Source organism: Felis catus, chromosome B4, assembly GCF_018350175.1.
Source record: "Felis catus isolate Fca126 chromosome B4, F.catus_Fca126_mat1.0, whole genome shotgun sequence".
Taxonomy (NCBI): Eukaryota; Metazoa; Chordata; class Mammalia; order Carnivora; family Felidae; genus Felis; species Felis catus.
Window position 1 is genome coordinate 122,467,402 of NC_058374.1, and position 21,635 is coordinate 122,489,036.

General features: G+C 35.0%; 1 protein-coding gene across 1 annotated transcript in view; it reads left to right on the top strand.

Annotated features, from left to right (window-relative positions):
- PARPBP (PARP1 binding protein) overlaps positions 1 to 21,635 on the top strand; it is a 64,993-nt gene that overhangs the window by 9,412 nt on the left and 33,946 nt on the right. Inside the window, exons 3-4 of the mRNA XM_011284179.4 lie at positions 8,389 to 8,622; positions 14,675 to 14,782. Coding sequence (XP_011282481.3) covers positions 8,389 to 8,622; positions 14,675 to 14,782 — 342 coding nt within the window. The remainder of the gene's footprint in view (positions 1 to 8,388; positions 8,623 to 14,674; positions 14,783 to 21,635) is intronic.

Below are 21,635 nucleotides of genomic sequence, written 5' to 3' on the forward strand. Positions count from 1 at the left end.
TTGTTTTTGAGCTTTTGAGTTTTTATTTTCATTTTTTTAAATTAAATTTTAGTTAATGTACAGTCCAATATTTGTTTTAGGAGTAGAATTCAGTGATTCATCCCTTACATACAACACCCAGTGCTCATCACAACAAGTGCCCTCCTTAATACCTCTCACCCATCTAGCCCATCTCCCACCCACCTCCCTCCATCAACCCTCAGTTTATTCTGTATCATTAAGAGTCTCCTGTGGTTTCTTTCCGTCTCTCCTCCCCCCCCCCCCGCCCCTTCCCATATGTTTATTTGTTTTGATTCTTAAATTCCACATGAATGAAATCATGGTGTTTGTCTTTCTCTGATTGACTTAAGACACTCTAGCTCTATCCACGTCATTGCAAATGGCAAGATTTCATTTTTTTAAAAAATATTTATTTATTTTTGAGAGAGAGAGAGCACGCAGAGTGTGAGCAGGGAAGGGGCAGAGAGAGAGGGACACACAGAATCCGAAGGCAGGCTCCAGGCTCAGAGCTGTCGGCAACAGAGCCAGACACAGGTCTCAAACTCGTGAACTGCCAGATCATTACCTGAGCTGAGGTCGGATGCTTAACTGATTGAGCCACCTACGTGCCCCAAGATGTCATTCTTTTGATGACTGAGTAATATTCCATTGTATATATATACCACATCTTCTTTATCCATTCATCAGTTGATGGACATTTGGGCTTTTTCCATAGTTTGGCTATTGTTGATAATGCTGCTGTAAACATCAAGATGCATGCACCTCTTTGAATCTGTATTTTTGTATCCTTTGGGTAAATACCTAATAGTGCAATTGCTGGATTGTAGGGTAGTTCTATTTTAGTTGTTTTGTTTTCCAGAGTGTCTACCAGTTTGCATTCCCACCAACAGTGCAAGTGGGTTCCCCTTTCTCCGTATTCTTGGGAACCTGTTGTTTCTTGTGTTGTTAATTTTAGCCATTCTGACAGGTGTGAGGTGGTATCTCATCTGGTTTTGATTTGCATTTCCCTGATGCTGAGTGATATTGAGCATCTTTTTTTTTTAATGTTTATGTATTTATTTATTTTTGAGGTGACTGGGGGAAGGGCAGAGAGAGGTCAGAGAATCTCAGGCAGGCTCCTCATTGTCAGCATAGACTCTGATGTGAGGCTCCATCTCCCCAACCTGAGATCATGACCTGAGCTGAGATCTAGAGTCAGATGCTTAACCAACTGAGCCACCTAGGTGGCCCAGTTGAGCATCTTTTCATGTGTCTGTTAGCCATCTGGATGTCTTTGGAAAAGTGTCTATTCATGTCGTCTCCCCATTTCTTAATTGGGTTATTTGATTTTTGGGTGTTGAGTTTGATAACTTCTTTATAGATTTTGGATACTCTTTATCAGATATGTCATTTGCAAATATCTTCTCCCATTTAATAGGCTGCCTGTTAGTGTTATTGATTATTTCCTTTGCTGTACAGAAGCTTTTTACCTTAATGAAGTCCCAATAGTTGATTTTTTTTTTTTTTGACCTTTTGTAATTTCTTTTATGGACAATTCAGTCATGAAAAAATATTTTCTATTTTCTCTTTTATTTATTTATTTTATTTATTTTTTGTTTTTTTCCATTTGATTCCTCTTTATTAGTTCCTGGTAAGGAGGCAGTAAAAATAAGCCGCTCTAAAAACCGATTAACTTTATTTACTTTTTCTTTTTTGATAATATCTTAATTTTGAAATTTCCCAGAAGTCCTTGTGATTATTTAAATTTTTCTCATGTACAGTGATAAAATGATTGGTACTTTGTCTCACAGGATCCCCCTTAGGATCTCTTGTAGGGCTGGTTTAGTGGTGACGAATTCCTTCAGTTTTTGTTTGTTTGGGAAGACCTTTATCTCTCCTTCTATTCTAAATGACAGACTTGCTGGATAAAGGATTCTCGGCTGCATATTTTTTCTGTTCATCACATTGAAGATCTCCTGCCATTCCTTTCTGGCCTGCCAAGTTTCAGTAGAGAGATCCGTCATGAGTCTTATAGGTCTCCCTTTATATGTGAGGGCACGTTTACCCCTTGCTGCTTTCAGAATTTTCTCTTTATCCTTGTATTTTGCCAGTTTCACTATGATATGTCATGCAGAAGATCGATTCAAGTTACGTCTGAAGGGATTTCTCTGTGCCTCTTGGATTTCAATGCCTTTTTCCTTCCCCAGATCCGGGAAGTTCTCAGCTATTATTTCTTCAAGTACACCTTCAGCACCTTTCCCTCTCTCTTCCTCCTCTGGAATACCAATTATGCATATATTATTTCTCTTTAGTGTATCACTTAGTTCTCTAATTTTCCCCTCATACTCCTGGATTTTTTTATCTCTTTTTCTCAGCTTCTTCTTTTTCCATAATTTTATCTTCTAGTTCACCTGTTCTCTCCTCTGCCTCTTCAATTCGAGCCGTAGTTGTCTCCATTTTATTTTGCAACTCGTTGATAGCATTTTTTAGCTCCTCCTGGCTGTCCCTTAGTCCCTTGATCTCTGTAGCAAGAGATTCTCTGCTGTCCTCTATACTGTTTTCAAGCCCAGCGATTAATTTTATGACTATTATTCTAAATTCACTTTCTGTTATATTATTTAAATCCTTTTTGATCAGTTCATTAGCTGTTGTTATTTCCTGGAGATTCTTTTGAGGGGAATTCTTCCGTTTGGTCATTTTGGATAGTCACCGGAGTGGTGCGGACCTTCAGGGCACTTCCCCTGTGCTGTGGTGTGTAACTGGAGTTGGTGGGTGGGGCCGCAATCAGACCTGATGTCTGCCCCCAGCCCACCGCTGGGGCCACAGTCAGACTGGTGTGTGCCTTCTCTTCCCCTCTCCTAGGGGCGGGATTCACTGTGGGGTGGTGTGGCCCGTCTGGGCTACTTGCACACTGCCAGGCTTGTGGTGCTGGGGATCTGGCGTATTAGCTGGGGTGGATCAGCAAGGTGCAAGGGGCAGGGGCAGGCTCAGCTCGCTTTTCCTTCGGAGATCCACTTCGGGAGGGGCCCTGCGGCACCGGGATGGAGTCAGACCCGCCGGAGGGATGGATCCGCAGAAGCACAGCATTGGGTGTTTGCACGGTGCCAGCAAGTTCCCTGGCAGGAACTGGTTCCCTTTGGGATTTTGGCTGGGGGATGGTAGAGGGAGATGGCGCTGGTGAGCACCTTTGTTCCCTGCCAAGCTGAGCTCTGTCGTCCAGGGCTCAACAACTCTCCCTCCCGTTGTCCTCCAGCCTTCCCGCTTTCCGAGCAGAGCTGTTAACTTATGACCTCCCAGATGCTAAGTCCCGCTTGCTGTCGGAACACACTCCGTCAGGCCCCTCCACTTTTGCAAGCCAGACTGGGGGACTCTGCTTGGCCGGCGGGCCGCCCCTCCGCCTCAGCTCCCTCCCGCCAGTCCGTGGAGCGCGCACCGCCTCGCCGCCCTTCCTACCCTCTTCCGTGGGCTTCTCGTCTGTGCTTGGCTCCGGAGACCCCGTTCTGCTAGTCTTCTGGCGGTTTTCTGGATTATTTAGGCAGGTGTAGGTGGAATCTAAGTGATGAGCAGGACGCGCGGTGAGCCCAGCGTCCTCCTATGCCGCCATCTTCCAGTGATCTCTATTTTCTCTTTTAGTTAGGTGTTTTATACCAGGAGGGGTTTTTCTACATATCCAGCCAGGCAGATTTCCCTGTTAATGTGTCTATTTTAAAGTTATAACAGATGGTATACATTCTTTCTGCCTCTTGTTTTGATCATCCAGTATTGTTTTCAAGACCTCTTTAGGTATGATAGAAAAGTTGATCTAATTTATTCATTGTAACAATCATCCTTTGTGTGACTGATACATTTTACTCAGTGATGGACCTTTGGGTTGTTTGAAGTTTTTTTGGTATCATAAACAATTCTGCATTGAAATGAGATGTCTGTGCATGGAAAAAGAGTTTCTCTAGGCTCCCTACACAGCAGGTCATATGATAGATACATCTTTGATTTGATGCTACCACATTGCTCTTCCACTTGGTTATTAGAATTTACATTTATTTTATTTTATATTTTTAAAGTTTATTTACTTCGAGAGAGAGATCTGGGGAGGGGTAGAGAGATGGGGGGAGATTGAGTGAGAAGGAGAGAGAGAGAGAGAGAGAGAGAGAGAGAGAGAGAGGAAATCCTAAGCAGGCTCCACACTGCCAGCATGGAGCCTCTTGGAAAAGAGAAAAAGTGGTATTTCATTTTAATTTTTCTATTAACTAAAGCATTCAAACATCTTTTAAATGCTTATTTGACTATTTAGGTATCCTCTTTTTATTGTCAGTTCATGCATATTCTTTTGCTTATTTTACTGTTGAGTTGTTTTTATCTCTTTTACTCTTTAAAAGAGTTCTACATGTTCTTTAGATACTCTCTTTGTAATACACATTGTTAATATCTTCCAATATGCTCCATTTTACTATTCACTAGATATACTTGCCTTACATTGTTTCACCAGAATTTATATGCTAGACTTCTCTACTGAGTCTTACTTGGTATGATCAGGTACTTATTGGACATTTTACCTTGATGTCTAGTACTGTCTCTGCATCAGTTTTTTTAAAAGTAGACCATATTGTTTCCTCTGTCAATTTACCTTCTTGTTCATATTCTGAGTCTCAATTATGCATACCATTGTTCACTCAGTCTGTGAAACTAGACACCCAAGGGTCATTTTAAAGTCTCTTTCCTTTGTTCTCCATTGCAATCCACATTCAAGTCTTTCCAATTTACCTGCCTGAATGTTAAAAACAAAACAAAACAAAAAAAACTCTCCTTTAATAACCTGAAGAAAGGTACTAAGGTAAGAGATTCTGAGGATATTATAAAAATGGAATAAGCTAGCCAAAGGTTAAACTTTGGTAACCATACACTGGAAAATAAGGAGAGAGAGAAATTGAGGCAATTATTAAGAATCATTATTGTACAGTAATTGAGTACTATTGTTTTGGAATTAAACGGACTACGTTCAACTCACCTTTTGTTGTTTGTTTATGAATAATTTTTGAAACATAAATATGTCAAAATGCTAAATGTACTGTGAAGAAAATTTAGTTTTCATTGTAAAAATTTTCATATATTGAAATACTCAGGTCAAGTCATTTTTTCTTCAGGACTTGTCTGTGTAGCACTCACTCAGGATCTCTTTCTACTTCTTAATTTTCTACTTGCTAATTCACTTAATTCACAGTGAAAGTTCAGACTCTGGGTGGGAAAGAAGAGGAGAGGTGAATTGCAACTGAGCTTTTCACAGTTTGTGTATGTGTGTGCACACGTGGAGTGGAGATGGTGGGTTGCAATTCTGTTCGACTCTCACTCCCCATGTAGCGTTAGCTCAGGCATCCCCAACTGTGCTGAGACTTCCAAGTCACTCAGCAATATGAAAAACATACACATATGCCTGCAGGTGCATTCATAGGTAATAGTAATAAAAAGGTAGAATTGATTGTATATATGCTTCACCTGTATTTTTCACTCTCTGAGCTCTGTTTAGGTTTTCAATTATCTGAAGTTTGAGAACATGAGTCTCTAAAAGTATGTGATCCTTTGAATTGAATTTGACTATAGTAAAACTTGCGAATACCTAGTAGAGTTGCTTGTTTACCGGCATGTTTGTTTTCTTAGTTGCTTTAATTGAGATAAAGAAAAGGTACATTAAAATAATCTTTGAGTTTTAGGTTTTGGGAATGTTTTCTGAGGGAAAGTCTTTTTTAGCTTAAATCATCTGACCTCTAGGAGTTTTATACTGCTAATGTTTTAATTTATTATAGATTCATTGAGGACTATATGGCAAATATATGTGACTTTTTAGATTGCAAATAGTGTTTTAGCTTTTCCTTTCGTTAGAATTGGCTTCATTATTTGAATCTGTCTGGCAATTGTATTATACATGCTATTTTTCACATTAAATAGCCTTAAGAGTGTTACAAATGTTCCAGTGGATGAAACAAAGATATTAATTTTATAACTTCATGGAGACTCACAGCCTGTGGTTAACTGTCAGATTTGAAAATGACCTAACATTGACATAACAAATAAGAAGTGACAGTTTTTACAATTGTATTACATTTATCTAATACTCCCCCCAACAGATAATTATTTTACTTTGAGTAAGAAAAGGGAAAGCAGACTGACATTTTTTATCCCTTACCATTTATCAGGTGTTATTTAATCTGTATAATCTCATTTTATAGCCAAGGAAATGTACTCACAGGGATTTCAGTATTTTACCCAAGGTCACACAGCCAATTAATAGCTGTTAAGTAGGCCTACTATCTTTTCTCTTTTGAAAACAACAAAAATTCCAGGTAGTTACAAATTGTAAAGTTTATTTAAATTTTTGAATAATTATAAAAATAAGTTCAGTAAAATATACAAAGTGCAGTGCTCTGGAAAAATGTAACTCATTTTTTTTCTCATTTTATTCTTAGGAAATACAATCTTTCTTATGTCCATTAGAGAATTAAAGCATTGACCATCTTGAACTTCCTTCAGATATTAGCCAGCTGGCATGTTTTCCTAGCAAAACATTTTCTGATTTGACCACAAGCTCTCTGAATCAGTTGTTACTGGTTTGAATAATAGAATATGCTGTCATGGTGGGCACCTGATCACGAAAACTGATATCTGGAGTACATTTTTATTTGGATTTAAAATGTTTTTACAATCCCAGTATAAACACTGTTAATCTAGTCAAAACCTTTTCTCACAAGATCAAGAGTTTGCATATTTGAACTAGTCATAGTCCACAGAATGAGAGTAAATTGTACATTTACATTAGGCATACGTTTAATTTATTTTTAATGTGAGGAATGCCATACCAAAATAGTTTTGGAATTTTTGAGATAAAACAATTTAGTTTTGAAACTCTAAATAACTGGATTTATTTAACTTAGATACATTTGGAAATTTAATTGTGTAATTTTTACGGGATTGGGAAGTGAGGTGTACAATTTTAGATTCAATGCTGAGAAATTACAAACCTGACTTACATTTGGGTTATGGATTCAAAGTTTGAGAGTTACTTTTTTTTTGTTTGTTTTTCATTGAATTAATTTCATGAAATATAATTAATTTTTGTAATTTTGGTATAACAGGTCCCTCCAAGGATAGTAAGGGTAATTTTCTTAGTTGTTTCCATACAGATGAGTAAAAAGTTAATTATTTTAAGGCAGTTTGGACATATTGTCTTCAATTTGGATAGTAACTAGACAATGTGGCTCATTTTTATAAAAGAAACATAGATTTGAAGGAAATATAGATTTAATAGAAAGTACTGTATTATTTGGGTCTATTTGATTCTCATTAGTCTTCTTAGGCTAAAGATGATGTTACAATTTTAGTTCCAGTGAATTACAGTTTTATTTATATATCCACCCATTTTTCAGTACAATTAATGGAAAGATCTTGGTGTTATCAGAAACTACTAACATATTAAAGGTACTTAACTGTGAAAGGAGCAACACAATACATTTCACAAAATCACGTATGGATATTTAAAAATATTTGTTATTCATGTTGCTTTGGAAAGGAGTAGTTAGAATTTTTTACTGAATTAGGGCTGGCATATTTTGGAGGGCACCATTACTAATATCTGAGATTAATATTAAGTGGGAACAGAATGCAATCAATTAAAAAAAAACAAACCTTCAGCTACTGGCATAACATATCATGTTGATATTGAAGAAGAGAAAAAGGACAATTTTGCCTGATTAGGAGCATCCAACAACTCATAGAAAGAAACCTTGGCTTTTTAGAACTTGTTTGTTTATAGTTTAGTGTGTCCATGAGCAGGGAAGAATCAAAATTCTCTGACCCAAGGTTTTTTAGCACTGATATTTTGTCTTCCCTGGAATAGTAATGAAAAAACCAAACCAAACCATGATTTTTAAAAATTTAGTTTTTATGATCATGTTTTAAGACTAACAGTTGGAATAGTGCGGTATGTGGTAATTCACCATGGCATTGACAGTTTTGAATAAGAGATTAAAAATACATTAGCTGAAAGAGCTGAAAGAAACTAAGTATTAATGGAATGAAATGTTTTCCCAGTCGGTAGTACTTAAGTACAAATCTCTGCCCACCCATCCCCCGACTTTGGGTAGGAAAAATTCAGTGAAGGATAACTGTATATTTGCCAATTGTGTCATGCACAAACTTGCCATAGTAGTTTATATTTTTATAAAACCATCAAAATCTTTTTCTTTCATATCTGGTTTTAAAATTATTCCATAGTTAATTTGGATATTCTCTTCAAATCCACAACAATTCAATGTAGACTTATATAACAAAATTCAATTTGTACTTCCTATCTCAATTATAACTTAATGAATATTCTGGCACCCAACCTTATTTTTTTATTTTTGGCATTGTCTCTTTCAGCACAATGGAGAATTTACAGTTCCTCTCAGTGATGTCTTATTGACCTGGAAATTCTTCCTACATGAGAAGTTGAACTTACCAGTTGAAAATATGGAAGTGATTGACCATTATGAGGACATTAGGAGGACTTACGATGATTTCTTAAAGAATAGTAATATGTTAGATCTGATTGATGTTTATAAAAAATGTAGTGTTTTGATTTCTAATTGTGAAAATAATGCCAACATATCCCCTGTAAGTATTTTCTAAAATCTGTCTTAAATGAAAATTTGGCTAGATTTATTTTTATTTTAAATTATGTTATCAGCATTTATGGTAACTTGATAATGCTTTTGCTTTTCAGATCATGTTAGAAAATGGAAAATTTAGCTACCTGAAAGCTAGTTATTACTGGAAAGAAATATTTTGGTGGTAAATTTTGCTGAAATTCTGTTGTTATTTGGTTGAAATACAAGAACAGCTTTTTACTAGATCAAAAAATTTTAACAAAGTTATCAGTCCCAAATGTGTGATTTCTTTTTGAATTCATTTCAAGGATTGCTTTTCTATTTACGTACTTGGTTTAATGTGCATCTGTTCATTTTGGCATATGTTGTATAAAAGCTATGACTCTTTCTATGGATTAATAATATTATTTTAATTAGATGGGATATCATTTTGTGAGGATAGTATAATGCAATAAACATGAAGTAATACACTATTCCTTTTTTTAAACATATACACATATTCATTGCTTTATTTTTTTATTGAATATAAATTTTAAAATTAATGGAATGTTATCCTTTGCAGTTTGGTTTTATCTACATTAGAATTGGTATCTAGTTTGTTTTAAAATGTTGAAATATATTTCTTTATCTTAACATTTACTGGGTACCAATAAAGTAGTAATTAAATAATGGTAATAACTAAATAATTGTAGATTTAGTATATTTTCTAAGCTGTTAAAATATTTCATAAATATATTCTGTCTGATACTTGGGAATGGTGTTTTGGCTGCTTGTAATAGAAACCTCTGCAATAGCAGTGGTTTAACAAAATGGAAGTGTATTTCACTCTTTTATAAAAGGTATCTAAAGGTAAGAATCTGGGACTGATGTGATAGCTCTGTGATTATCAGATACCTAGGACTTTTCTGTCATTCTGCTCTTCCATCTTAGTTCCTACCCTCTGCCTTCAAGGTCCTTTGTGACAGCTGTTAGAGCTCCAGATCCCATACTAGCATTCCTTGCATCAAGAAGTGGTAAGGGAGCACACTATTCTCCTTTCCTTTTAAAGAGACATAGCTCTTTTGCTTCTGTGTCCTTGTCCAGAGCCTAGTCACATGGCCACACCAAGATGTTAGGGAAAATGTAGTCTTTTTTTCCTGCATAACATGCCAGAATAAAAACAAACTCTCTGTTACTGAGAAAGAAGGGGAGAGTGGACATTGGCAGGCAGTTTGCTGTCTTGGCCTCCCTGGGCTATAATGGAACCCTTTGTCCTGTTGTAACTTTCTAAGATGCACATGCATATGTGTACATGCATACCCACACATACACACCCTTACTATGGTGAAGATATTGTGAGGGAAGATTGTTTGTTTGTTTGTTTGTTTGTTTTTCCTCCTTACCTATATTTTATTTGCTTGTAGAGATGATTTTTGACTACTTTTCACATAGTTAATTTAGAGGCTGATCAAACATAGTATTGGAACAACAAAGAAAATCTTCTGATAAGCCAATGAGAATATAATCTGCCTGAGGTTTTTGGGCACATTGTTTTCATCTTATCCTTTGCCCCTGTTTAAATCTTCTAATAAGCCTCTTCATTTAAGTGAATCACCTATAGTTTGAGATATATAAGTCTACATTGGAGGGAGTTCTGTGTCTCCAGATATCAACATGTTCTTCTGCAGGACATCAGGAGTAGAGTGCAAGCTGCTAAGATGATAGTATGTGAAGTTGAAAATTTTCTGCATTTAAAATGAAAGATTTGATCTCTGATACTTGTTTAGGAAAATTTCCAAAGAGGAAAAAGTGAGCAGGCAAACATATCCCTAGATTGATTCCTCAAAAATGCACTAAATATAACCCTAATTTATGCTAAAAGTGCCTTTAAAGATACATATGCTTATGTGTCTTCTTTGTTTTTTGTTTATTGTAACCTAAATAAGCAGTAATTATGAGGAACTTAGATAATGGTAAGACAGGGAAGTTCTGGGAACCTTATAACTTGAACAATGCCCCTTTCCTCTGTATTTCGTACATTATAATTCCTCTCCTAGGGAACATGGATGCAGGGCCTGTGGATATCTGGAGCATACAAGGCCTTGGATTCTAACTAGAGTTTAAGAAGAGACAGTTGGTACAGAGTTTGCTTTCTCATGAATTAAGCAATTATCTGGGGGAAATCAGAGCCCTGGGCTGAAGAGAAGAAATGGTAGCTCTCGAGAAGAGCTTAGCAGCCCTCAGAAATCTGGGGACCTTCTGGGGAAGGTTAACAAACGCTCTCTGTGAGTGTGCCAGGATTCTCTGTCTCTGAGGAAGCCAAAACGTAGCTGAATGGATGGGTGTACTGTTGGTGATCCTTGAGAGACCACAAGAAGACTCTCCCTTGGCCTCAGCAGATGACTGGCATCCTGTTTATTTCTCCACTGCTGCTTCATGAAGAGTAGAGACTATTTCAACTTCCGTTACTTGTAAAATTATCAACACTTGAAGTACCTCAGCATTCAAGGCTGAGCCCCAAAAAGCCAATGAGAAAAGCAATAGCCACCTAAGGAGTCCTAGCAGTTACAGAAAGATGAGTTATCTGAGAACACACATGCTCGACAGAATAGAACTGCTAGTGGAGAGTGACAACTTAAATCCATAAAAATAGTAAGTACTCAAGGAAATTCAAGGATAAACCTAAACGTAAGACTTTGTAGATGAAAAAAAAGAAGAAAAAAGTTTTCCCAATGCAACAGATGAACTCAGACACAAATTATTGTCCTGAAACAAATATTTAAAGTGCAGAGAGAAAAATCTGAAGTTCAAGAAATCGTGAAGGAAAAGTTAAGAAACTTGGAGGTTAGATCTAGAGGATTTAACATACAAATGATAGGAGTTCCAGAAGGAGATAAAAGAACAGATGCAGAAGAGGCCATGACTAAATAAAATATTTCTTGAAACTACATCTATTATAATAAATATTTCTTTGATTCTGCTAGTTAAGGGTGTTTATGAGGTTCCAGCCTGTAATCAAGAGAAAAGACACATACTTACACATATCCTGGTAAAATTCCTGGACTCTTTAAGGGTAAAGATAAATATTATAAGTTTCCTAGTGGAGAGAACAAGTTATTTAAAAAGAACAAAAATAGCATGTCTTGATCCTCAACAAGGTATCACTTACTAGCTAAGATAAAGGAAGGACCTGTGAGGCTATGGAAAAATTTAAAGAATGTCGTCTTCATACTTCAAGTGAAGACTTTGCCTTTTCAAAGACCATAATAATTAAACAGATGAATTGGAGCAGATACGTATCTAGAGGAAGATGGTAGTGAGCAACAAAACTTGGCGTGTATATGATAAGGGTGGACTGGGGATATGTGTGCTGAAATGGAAGGCTTACACTAAGGGAGATTCCGATGTTAGTTTAGAATTAAAATGGCTAAGTATTGTAGTTTGTTGGGAATAAGCAGGCATTACCACTTTTAAATAACAGTAGAGAAACGGGTCTGATTTGAGTACCAGAAAGTGAAGGTAACCATTAATGGAATGGAAAAATATGGTTAATAAGAGGATAAAAGTAGAATGAATAACAACTTACCTACAAAGTAAAGGTATAAATCAATAAAATTAATAGTGTATCACAGAAAATACATTGTGATTTTTCTGCTTACTTCAGAAAGCTTTATGCCATATTATCTAGAGTCCTTGTCCAAGTTTTAAGTTTAGGAACCCTTTTGCACTCTTAAAAATTAATTAGGGGGTGCCTGGGTGGCTCAGTTGGTTTGATCTCTGTGCTGATGGCTCAGAGCCTGGAGTCTGCTTCAGATTCTGGGTCTTCCTCTCTCTCTGCCCATTCCCTGCTCGTCCTCTGCCTGTCTGTCTCTCAAAAATGAATAAACATTAAAAAAATAATAAAATTAAAAAATATTAGGACTACAAGGAGATTTTGTTTATATGAGTTTTATCTGTTAATATTTATCAAAGATTAAAATTGAGATATGTTCAAAGTATCAGTTAAGGTATTGATAATAAACCTATTACCTGTTTATGTGAATAGTAGTATGAATACATTTTTTAGGAATAAAAAATTGTGAGAATGTTTTACATATTTTGTATTTATTACTTTTTACATTTTTAATAAATATCCTTAATGTCATGTATGATAGAAAATAGCTGTTTCTCATGTCTACTTCTGTCTGGTATGTTGTTTTGATTGAAGTATATCAAGAAAATTCGGATTCACATTGATACATAGTTGAAAAAGGGTGAACTTCCGGGGTCTCCTGAGTGGGTCTTAAGGACCTCAGGAGTCCCTGGACCCTCCTCACTGAACTGATCTAGAATATTGTACTTTACATGTCATTAAACATGAATATGGCTTTATTTTTTAAAGTTTATTTCTTTTGAGAGAGAGAGCATGTGCAGAAGGGCAGAGAGAGAGAGAGAGAGAGAGAGGGAGGGAGAGAATTCCAAGCAGGCTCTGCACTGTCAGTACGAGGAGCCCAATGTGGGGCTTGAACTCATGAACCTGTGAAATCATGACTTGTGCTGAAATCAAGAGTCAGACACTTAACCGACTGAGCCACCTAGGCACCCCAACATGAACGTAGTTTAAACCAGAGGGTAATATTATCCGATTCAAAAAAATAACATTGTATTTATGGAAGAATAAATCTTTGCTTTTAACATCTCTTCTGAAAACATAAGAACCACAGTGTGAGGACTACCTCTATTCAAGATTTTTTAAATAGTAAATTCTTCTTAAAAAGACAAACCAAAAAACAAACTTAACTGTGGGAGACAAACTGATACTTACCAGAGGGGAGGTGGGTGGGAGATGGGTGAAATAGGTGATAGGGAATAAGGAGTGCAGGTGAGATGCACATCGGGTGATGAATGGAAGTGTTGAATCACTATATTGTACACCTGAAACTAATATAACACTGTATGTTAACTATACTGGAATTACAGTAGTAAAAATGAAAAAAAAAAAAAGTAGTCGTCAAACACAAATTCTCCCAAAACAATTTTTCTGTTTAAAGACAATGAACCTGAATTATTTCATAAGATTAATTTTTTAAATATTGAAAAGTTGCACTGTATGTTGTCACTGGTCATTAAAAGTTTCTGGCTAGCTAATATTTAGAAAATGGGTATCCAGGGCTACCTGGGTGGCTCAGTCGGTTGAGTGTCCAACGTCAGCTCAGGTCATTTTCTCCCAGTCTGAGTTGGAGCCCCATGTCGGGCTCTGTGCTGATGGCTTGGAGCCTGGAGCCTGCTTCAGATTCTGTGTCTCCCTCTCTGCCACTCCCCAGCTGGTGTTCTGTCTCAAAAAAAAAAAAAAAAAAAAAAAAAGAAAATAGGTATCTAAGTTGCCCTTTGTAGCAAAGGAGTAAAAGTCAAAACTTAAAAAAAAAGAAAAAATAAATAAATTTTTTTTTTTTAGTGAGCTTAAATTTTGAAACTCAAGTTATGAAAACAAAATCCTGCTTTGCCTTTTAAGAAGTATGTATTGGGGAGTTATTTTAGTTATAATTTTGCAACGGCTGAGAGGAAAGTGGTTTGCAATCTCTTTAGGCTTTGTTAATTCAGTTTATACCTTCCCTCCAAGTTTACTCATCAGGAATGAGGTGTGTGAATACCTACATAATCTTGGATCGCTTAGAACAAATATTAGGGAGATGTTGAGTACCATGGCACAGTGAAAGCAAATAATCATTTTTTTTTCATTGAAATTCTTACTTTGAAATATGTTGTTAGGACACTAGGTTTACTTTTGTATAATCCCAAAATGAAGCATTTATTGTGTGCCTTAGGTAAGCATTTTGTCTTTAATTTTCTTCTATAAAAATTAAAGGCTCAGATTAAATTTCCAAGGTTATCTTTTAACTCTAAACTTGTGAACTCTATGAGTACAGCCATTGGAAACAAGCGTTTTGTTAGAGAGTTTAATTCCATGTATACTTACTGCCAACAAAGATCAGGTAATAATACTGTATGCTGGGATATTAGTGACACTAGAGCTCAATGTGAAGTATTTTTTGTAGTTGGAAAAGCAGTTTATTATTAGCAACCTCCTGTGTTTTCTACAGAGTCAACTACGGGATTTTCTGCTTGGGAGACAGTATGCAGTAGCTGATGAAACTGATCTTTATGTACCGACATCACCAATGAGTAAACACAACCAGGATAATGAAAAGGTACTGATAAATTGTGAGTAAATTAAAAAGCAGGATATGATCCTCTTCAAATCACTATGAATGTGATTGTATGTTATTTTTTTTTAATCAAAAATGTTCTTTAATTTGCTTAAATAAAGCTGTATTTGCAAAGAGTAATACGTTAGAGACTGGCAAGAGCATAGCAGTCAGTTTCTTCCTGGTTTCCGGCCAGGATCATAGGCACTGTGCAAAAATAGGTTATCATTCTAAGTATCTGAAAAGTAGTTGGAAGATCTAGGTTGCCAGAGTTCTTTGAATCTTTGTATTTGGTAAATTTCACAATTTGGTTTTAAATGAGTGATTCTTGGGAGGATGTACAATGGAAAAATCTGTTCTGTCCCTTTTGCAGAATAACTGATGCATCACAAATCGTGATAATAGAGTTTGTTGAGCAAACAAACCACGGTGAAGAAACCACATGTTTGGTCTAATATAATTTACCTTTAGCTAAATACTATGCTAGGTACCTAATTGAATATAGTATCCCCTTACTAACCATGGGAGTTATGTTTATGAAAGTACCTATGGTAAATAAAATCACCATTGACAAGATAAAAATTTAGAAGTATTGGAAAAAGCAGTAAAATTACATTCAACATATCTAAATCCATCTTCTTTAAGTTAATATATTTGATGAATCACCTTCTCCATTTTTTAGGAAACATTGCTAAAGCAGATTCTCCCATAAATCCCATGGGATACAGATAGCCTTTAAGAAATATATTGACTGGGGCACCTGGGTGGCTCAGTCAATTGAGTGTCCAACTTCAACTTAGGTCATGATCTTGTGGTAAGTTCGAGCCCCCATCAGGCTCTCTGCTGTCAGTGCAGAGATTGCTTCAGATCCTCTCCCTCTCTCTCTGACCGCCCTGCCAAAAAAATAAATAAATAATAAAACATTAAAAAAAAAAAAAGAAATATGTTTATCACTGCCCTCAAGTAAATACCTGTATACTTACTTCCTAGATTTACTAAGGTTCTTTATATTTGCATTTTTTCTGGCTTATTTGAAAGTTGTTTCTGGCATCATGACCCTTAATACCTAAAATTCTTTAGCATATTATTTCCTGAAAATAAAGGCATAACCATAATATCATTATCATCTGTAAGAAAACTTAAGTATTCCCTATTATCACTTACTGTCTTCCCAATTCCGATTTCTCCATTTGTCCCCCAAATGGTTTTATAGCTCTTTTAATCTAGAATTCCCCTCCAATTTTATGTTTTGTTTTGTTTTTGTTTTTGTTTATCTGATAAATTTCTCCTGGTATTACTTATCTTGTTCTTCTATTGCCAGTAAACTGGAGGTTTCAGCTAAAAGCTTGCTTAGATTGAGGTTTAACATTTCATAGTACATGCTTCTTAACTGATGGTAAGTATCACATCAGGAGACACAGTTTCAAGTTGTCCCAAATTGCCAGATCTGTCTAGAAAAAAGATGTAGTTTTTCCTTTGCTATCAGCAAAGATCTATGGGGTAACACTATGTAAATAACCTGTTTCCCAACAATCTTTTGCACATGCATTGATGATCCTTGGCTGACTCTGTTATTTCTTTAGTGTTTGCAAAACGGTGAATTTCTAACCCTGTCATGTCTTTACATTGATTAGCTGCCATTTTTCAGTAAAGAAGAACTTTATCTTATCAATTGAGATGAAGTATATAGTTCCCTAAAAAAGGCAGGGTCACTACTTAATTCTTTCTATTTCATTACCAGCTTAGGAGTTGGGATAATAGTTATTTAAGATGCAAATTAGATTTTTTTCTATTTATCTTTCTCCTTTTTTATGTATTTATTACTATGTACTCATGACTTTTTATTTATTCAGAGTTTTAAAACCAATCACAGTCATTAATCCTTGATTCTAAAATGGTGGATTCCCTTCATGCTGGCTTCTGTGTCTTTTTTTTTTTTTTTTTTTTACATTCCCTATTAGACTTCTGAGCACTTACTTTTTTTTTTCTGGTACAAGAAAATATTCCAAGCCCATTTTTGAATGTTTTCTTCCCAGACATGATTCTATTTAGTGATTTGTAACTATTTTCTCTTGCTTGAAATTAATTTTTCACTTACATTGTTTTTCCCTCCTGTCCCAAATATTGATAAAATGTTTACCAAATACCTGATCTTTTCTCATTGGTTCTTAAAGAGTACATTCATATATATAAAGAGACTAGATCACTTACAGATCTCTTTAATTTATGTTACAGGCTCTACAGGGAAAAAATAGTAATTGTTATTGTGCCTTTTAATGAATAGAAATGAATTAGTTTGTGTAAAACACCTACGTGTTTATAATTTTGGCTTACATATATAAAATGTTATATCTTAAAGGGATATTCATGAAAAAAGATCATAGTATATAGAAACTGATGAGTCTTCATTGCAAGCATATAGTTTTCTCATTTAAAAATACCATGATAGTGGCACCTGGGTGGCTCAGTCAGTTGAGCATCCGACTTCGGTTCATGTCATGATTTCGCAGTCCGTGAGTTCAAGCCCTGCCTCAGGCTCTGTGCTGACAGCTCAGAGCCTGGAGCCTGCTTCGGATTCTGTGTCTCCCTCTCTCTCTGCCCCTTCCTTACTTGCACTCTGTCTCTCTCTGTCTCTCAAAAATAAATAAACATTAAAAAAAAATTAAAAATACGATAGTTTCATTGGGTTAATCCTCTGCTTTTATCTTTTGCCTCCTTGGATTGTTTTCCGAGAGTATTCTATCTAGTAGTTAGCTGATAGATTAGATTTTATGAGGACTATTAAAGTCACAGCCATCCTCTTAGCCATTTTGCATTTTACTTGCAGACTTCTAATTTTTCTTTTTGCAAAGTATTTTTGGAAGGCAATATATTTCTATTAAAATTGTAATGTGACTTTTTTGGGCTGAAGTCTTGCAAAGATATATTTTGATCACAAAATGTACCTTAACTAATGCCACGCCAGAGTCATTAAGTAGATGAATGGCATGAATTTGAGAAAAAATATTTTTGTTTCCTTATTTTATTTCATTTTTCCTAATGTACTAAACTGCACTAGAAATTCTGAAGCAAGGAAGGGAAAAATGGAATAAAGGCCCAAAAAGAAAACCCTCAGTTAAATAAAAAATTCTACCAGTATATTAGTTCTAGTTCAACTTTTTGTTGTTGTTGTTATTTATGTATTGGCAAAGAAAGTAAAAAATACCTGTATAAATTGTTAATCTCAATCTAGCAAAAGTAACTTTCAAATTGAGGTTGAATATCTGCATTTCAGTAATAATTAAGGGATAGGAAAAGAAGCTTGGACTTGCCAGAAAGCTTAAGTAAGATTGTTCAACTTCTAAACAAACATTGCAAATACTTTGTGGTATGGATTGAATCGGTTTATTAAACAAATAAACAGAACATTATCTTTATTTTTGGTATCTTGGTAAAAGCTTCAATCTTGTGGATTTTTTCAATTTAGGCCCTTGCTTCTGGACATCATAACTGTATTTATGTGGAATGCTTTTCCAGAGAGCCTCTTTAAAACACACTTGCAAATACAAGAGCAGGGAAACCATAACTGCCATGTTATATGACCATAATAATAGGGATAGATTTCCAATTGTAGCCATGAGTTAAAAGAAACACTCTAACTGTGAGGACTCCAAAATGTTTTTCCCTGATGTTTGCCTAGCATCACAGATCAGCAGGGCAGAATTTGCTAGCCTTAAAGAGCAAGTTGTAGATGTGGTTTGTACCCAATAAGGATCAAATCTATACATATTGTTATATCCTCATTATTTTTGAACAGTAGAGGCACAGTGAGACAGAGATTGAATGAAATTAAAACAGTTTCTGATTACAGTGTGAATGTCACTTTTTCTCTGCTTTAATTTTTGACAAATGTGTTAGTCTTTTGAAATGTGAAGAGATAAGATAGAGGAGATTCATATGTTTTAGACAGACTATTACACTGTGAAATTAAAATGGAAACTTTTGTATTATAAATTCACATGAAGTGTTATGATTTACACTGAAAATAAAAATAAAAGGACACTTGAAATATAAGCAGAAAACCATGTTGTGCTTTATGTTATAAAATTTTAGGATGGATCTCAAAGATGATTTTACCTTAGAGTTGTACCTTAGAGTGATTTTCTTTTTAAGGCAATGTAATAAAAATACATGAGTGCTTATTCGATCTCAAGTAAGATTTTATCAGTAGTTTTCATTTTGTAATATCTAAAAGGGCCACATACATGTATTAAGTTTTTTTTTTCCATTTATCATTGAACAAAAACTAATTGAGAACCTATTAACAAAATGGACTGATTACCTGCTATAATGCCAGTTATTCTTTAAGGCCCTAAGGATATATCATTTGCTCTCCTGGAACTCATGAAGTAGTAGAAAGATTAAGAAAACACACAATGTCAGAAAACGTTAAGGTCTATCAGGGAATTATAATTGGCTGATATGCAGAAATATTACAGGGTGGTAAGAAAGGGAGTACATGAATTGCTGTTTTATATGGGAAATCAGGGAAATGTTACCTGCAAAGGTAACATTTGTCTAATATTTTTAATATTTAAGAAAAGAGTTTCATAGTGTTAATATTCAAACTTTATTTAAAAAATCAATTTTGCTTAAATTTTGAGTCCATATTTAAGGTAATTTTTTCCTGTCCAATAAAGTTTTTTTAAAGTATTTTTTAAAGTTTATTTATTTAATTTGAGAGAAAGAGAGTGAGCAGCGGAGGGGCAGAAAGAGAGGGAGAGAGAGAATCCCAAGCAGGCTCTGTGCTGACCCACTGTGAGATCATGACCTGAGCTGAAATGAAGAGTCAGATGCTTAACTGACTGAACCAGTCAGGCACCCTCAATAAAGTTTTTTTAAATTGACCCTGACTGCCTACCATGTTTCAAAAATTGTTTTTCATATGATATTTAAATAATCCAAAAGCATGTTACCTTTAAAAGTGCTTTTAATATGTATATGAACTTGAGAGACTCTCTTAGTAATTGTCTATGACACTTCTTATTGATTTGTAATTTTTATTCCTACCTTTTAAAGCTTTCTTTTATGCTTCCTAATTTAAAATATGATTAAACAGAATATGGAGAAATTTTAATTTTAATTCAGAAAGTATTGGGGCATCTGGGTGGCTCAGTTTGGTAGGGATCCGACTTTGGCTCAGGTCATGATTTCACGGTTCATGAGTTCAAGTCTCGTGTTGGGCTGTGTGCTGACAGCTCAGAGCCTGGAGCCTGCTTCGGATTCTGTGTCTCCCTCTCTCTCTGCCCCTCCCCCACTCATGCTGTCTGTCTGTGTGTCTGTCTGTCTGTCTCTCTCAAAAATAAACATTAAAAACAAAAAGATTTAATTCAGAAAGTATTTTCTTAGTTACAGATGATAAATTATGGGATCTTTAGCTATGTTGTCAGTCTCTGAAGGGTTTAATGAATTTCATGTTTTGAGAGGGAATTGAGTTTAGAATTCGTGGAGTCCATTTTTCTAAGGGTATAGGCAAGGAGAAGATTTCAGGTAAATAGTGTGGGAGCAACATTTAAGAATTAGTTACAAACAAGATTCCAGAGCAAGAAGATGGGGTGGAAGCAGTTGAGAGGGTGATAAGAATTCCATAAAACTGATTTAATTTTGATGAAATCCAATTTATCAGTTTTTTTTTCTATTATAGATTATGCTTTTGGTGTCATGTCCAATAACTGCCTAATCCAAGTTACAAAGATTTTCTTTTATGTTTTATTCTAAAACTTTTACAGTTTTATATTGTACATTTATACCTGTGATCTGCTTTGAGTTAATTTATACAAAAGGTGTGAGGTTTAGGTGGGGTTCATTTGTTTTGCATATGAATGATCAATTGCTTCTACACCAGTTATTGAAAAGACTGTCCTTTCTCTATGATTTCTTTTGCACCTATGTCAAAAATCAAATGGCCATATGTATGTTAGGTCTATTTGTGGATGTGGTTCTGTTTCATTCATAAATACTATGTTATCTTGCTTATTGTAATTGTATAGTAATATTTAAGATAATTTCTCAACATATTTAATATGTTGTTCCTGTGTCTTTGGCTTATTTTTTGATGGTCTATTAATCTTGTCATCATTCCCTAGTACGTAATTGTCATTTTGCCCTGGTTACTTTTGAGATTTTTTTCTCATCTTTGGCTGTCAAAGTTTGATTATAATATGGGAGTGATTTTTTTTTTCCTACTTGAGTAGCCACTTACATCTATAAATTAATGTTTTGTACCAAATTTGGGGTGCTTTTGGCCATAATTTCAAGTATTTTTTTCCTGCTTCTTTCACTCTTCTGTAGGGATTCTAAGTATTTATATATTGATTTAATTAAATTATCCCACAGTGTTCGTTGGTTCTTTTCTCTTTTTTTTTCTTCCTTTGTTTTTCAGATTTGGTAATTTCTATTTATATATTTGTAAGTTCACTGATACTTTCTTCCACTTTTTCCAAGTTGTTATTGAGCCCACTTGGCAAATTTTGTTTTTGTTATTGTACTTTTCATTTCTAGAATTTACTTTTTTTATAGTGTTCACTTTTCTGTTGTCATTTCTTCTGTTAATTCATTGAAAACATTTTTTAAATTCATTGAGCATATTTCATTTGAATTCTTTGAATGTATTTATAGCAAACACCGTGATGTTTTGTCTGCTAAATCTAACATCTAGGTCTACTTGGTGATAATTTCTATTGATTGCTTTTTATACTAAGAAGGGGTAACACTTTCTCTTTTTCTTTTTTTAAATTTTTTAATTTAATTAATTAATTTTTAAAAATGTATTATTTATTTTTGAGAGACAGAGAGAAACAGAGCATGAGCAGGGGAA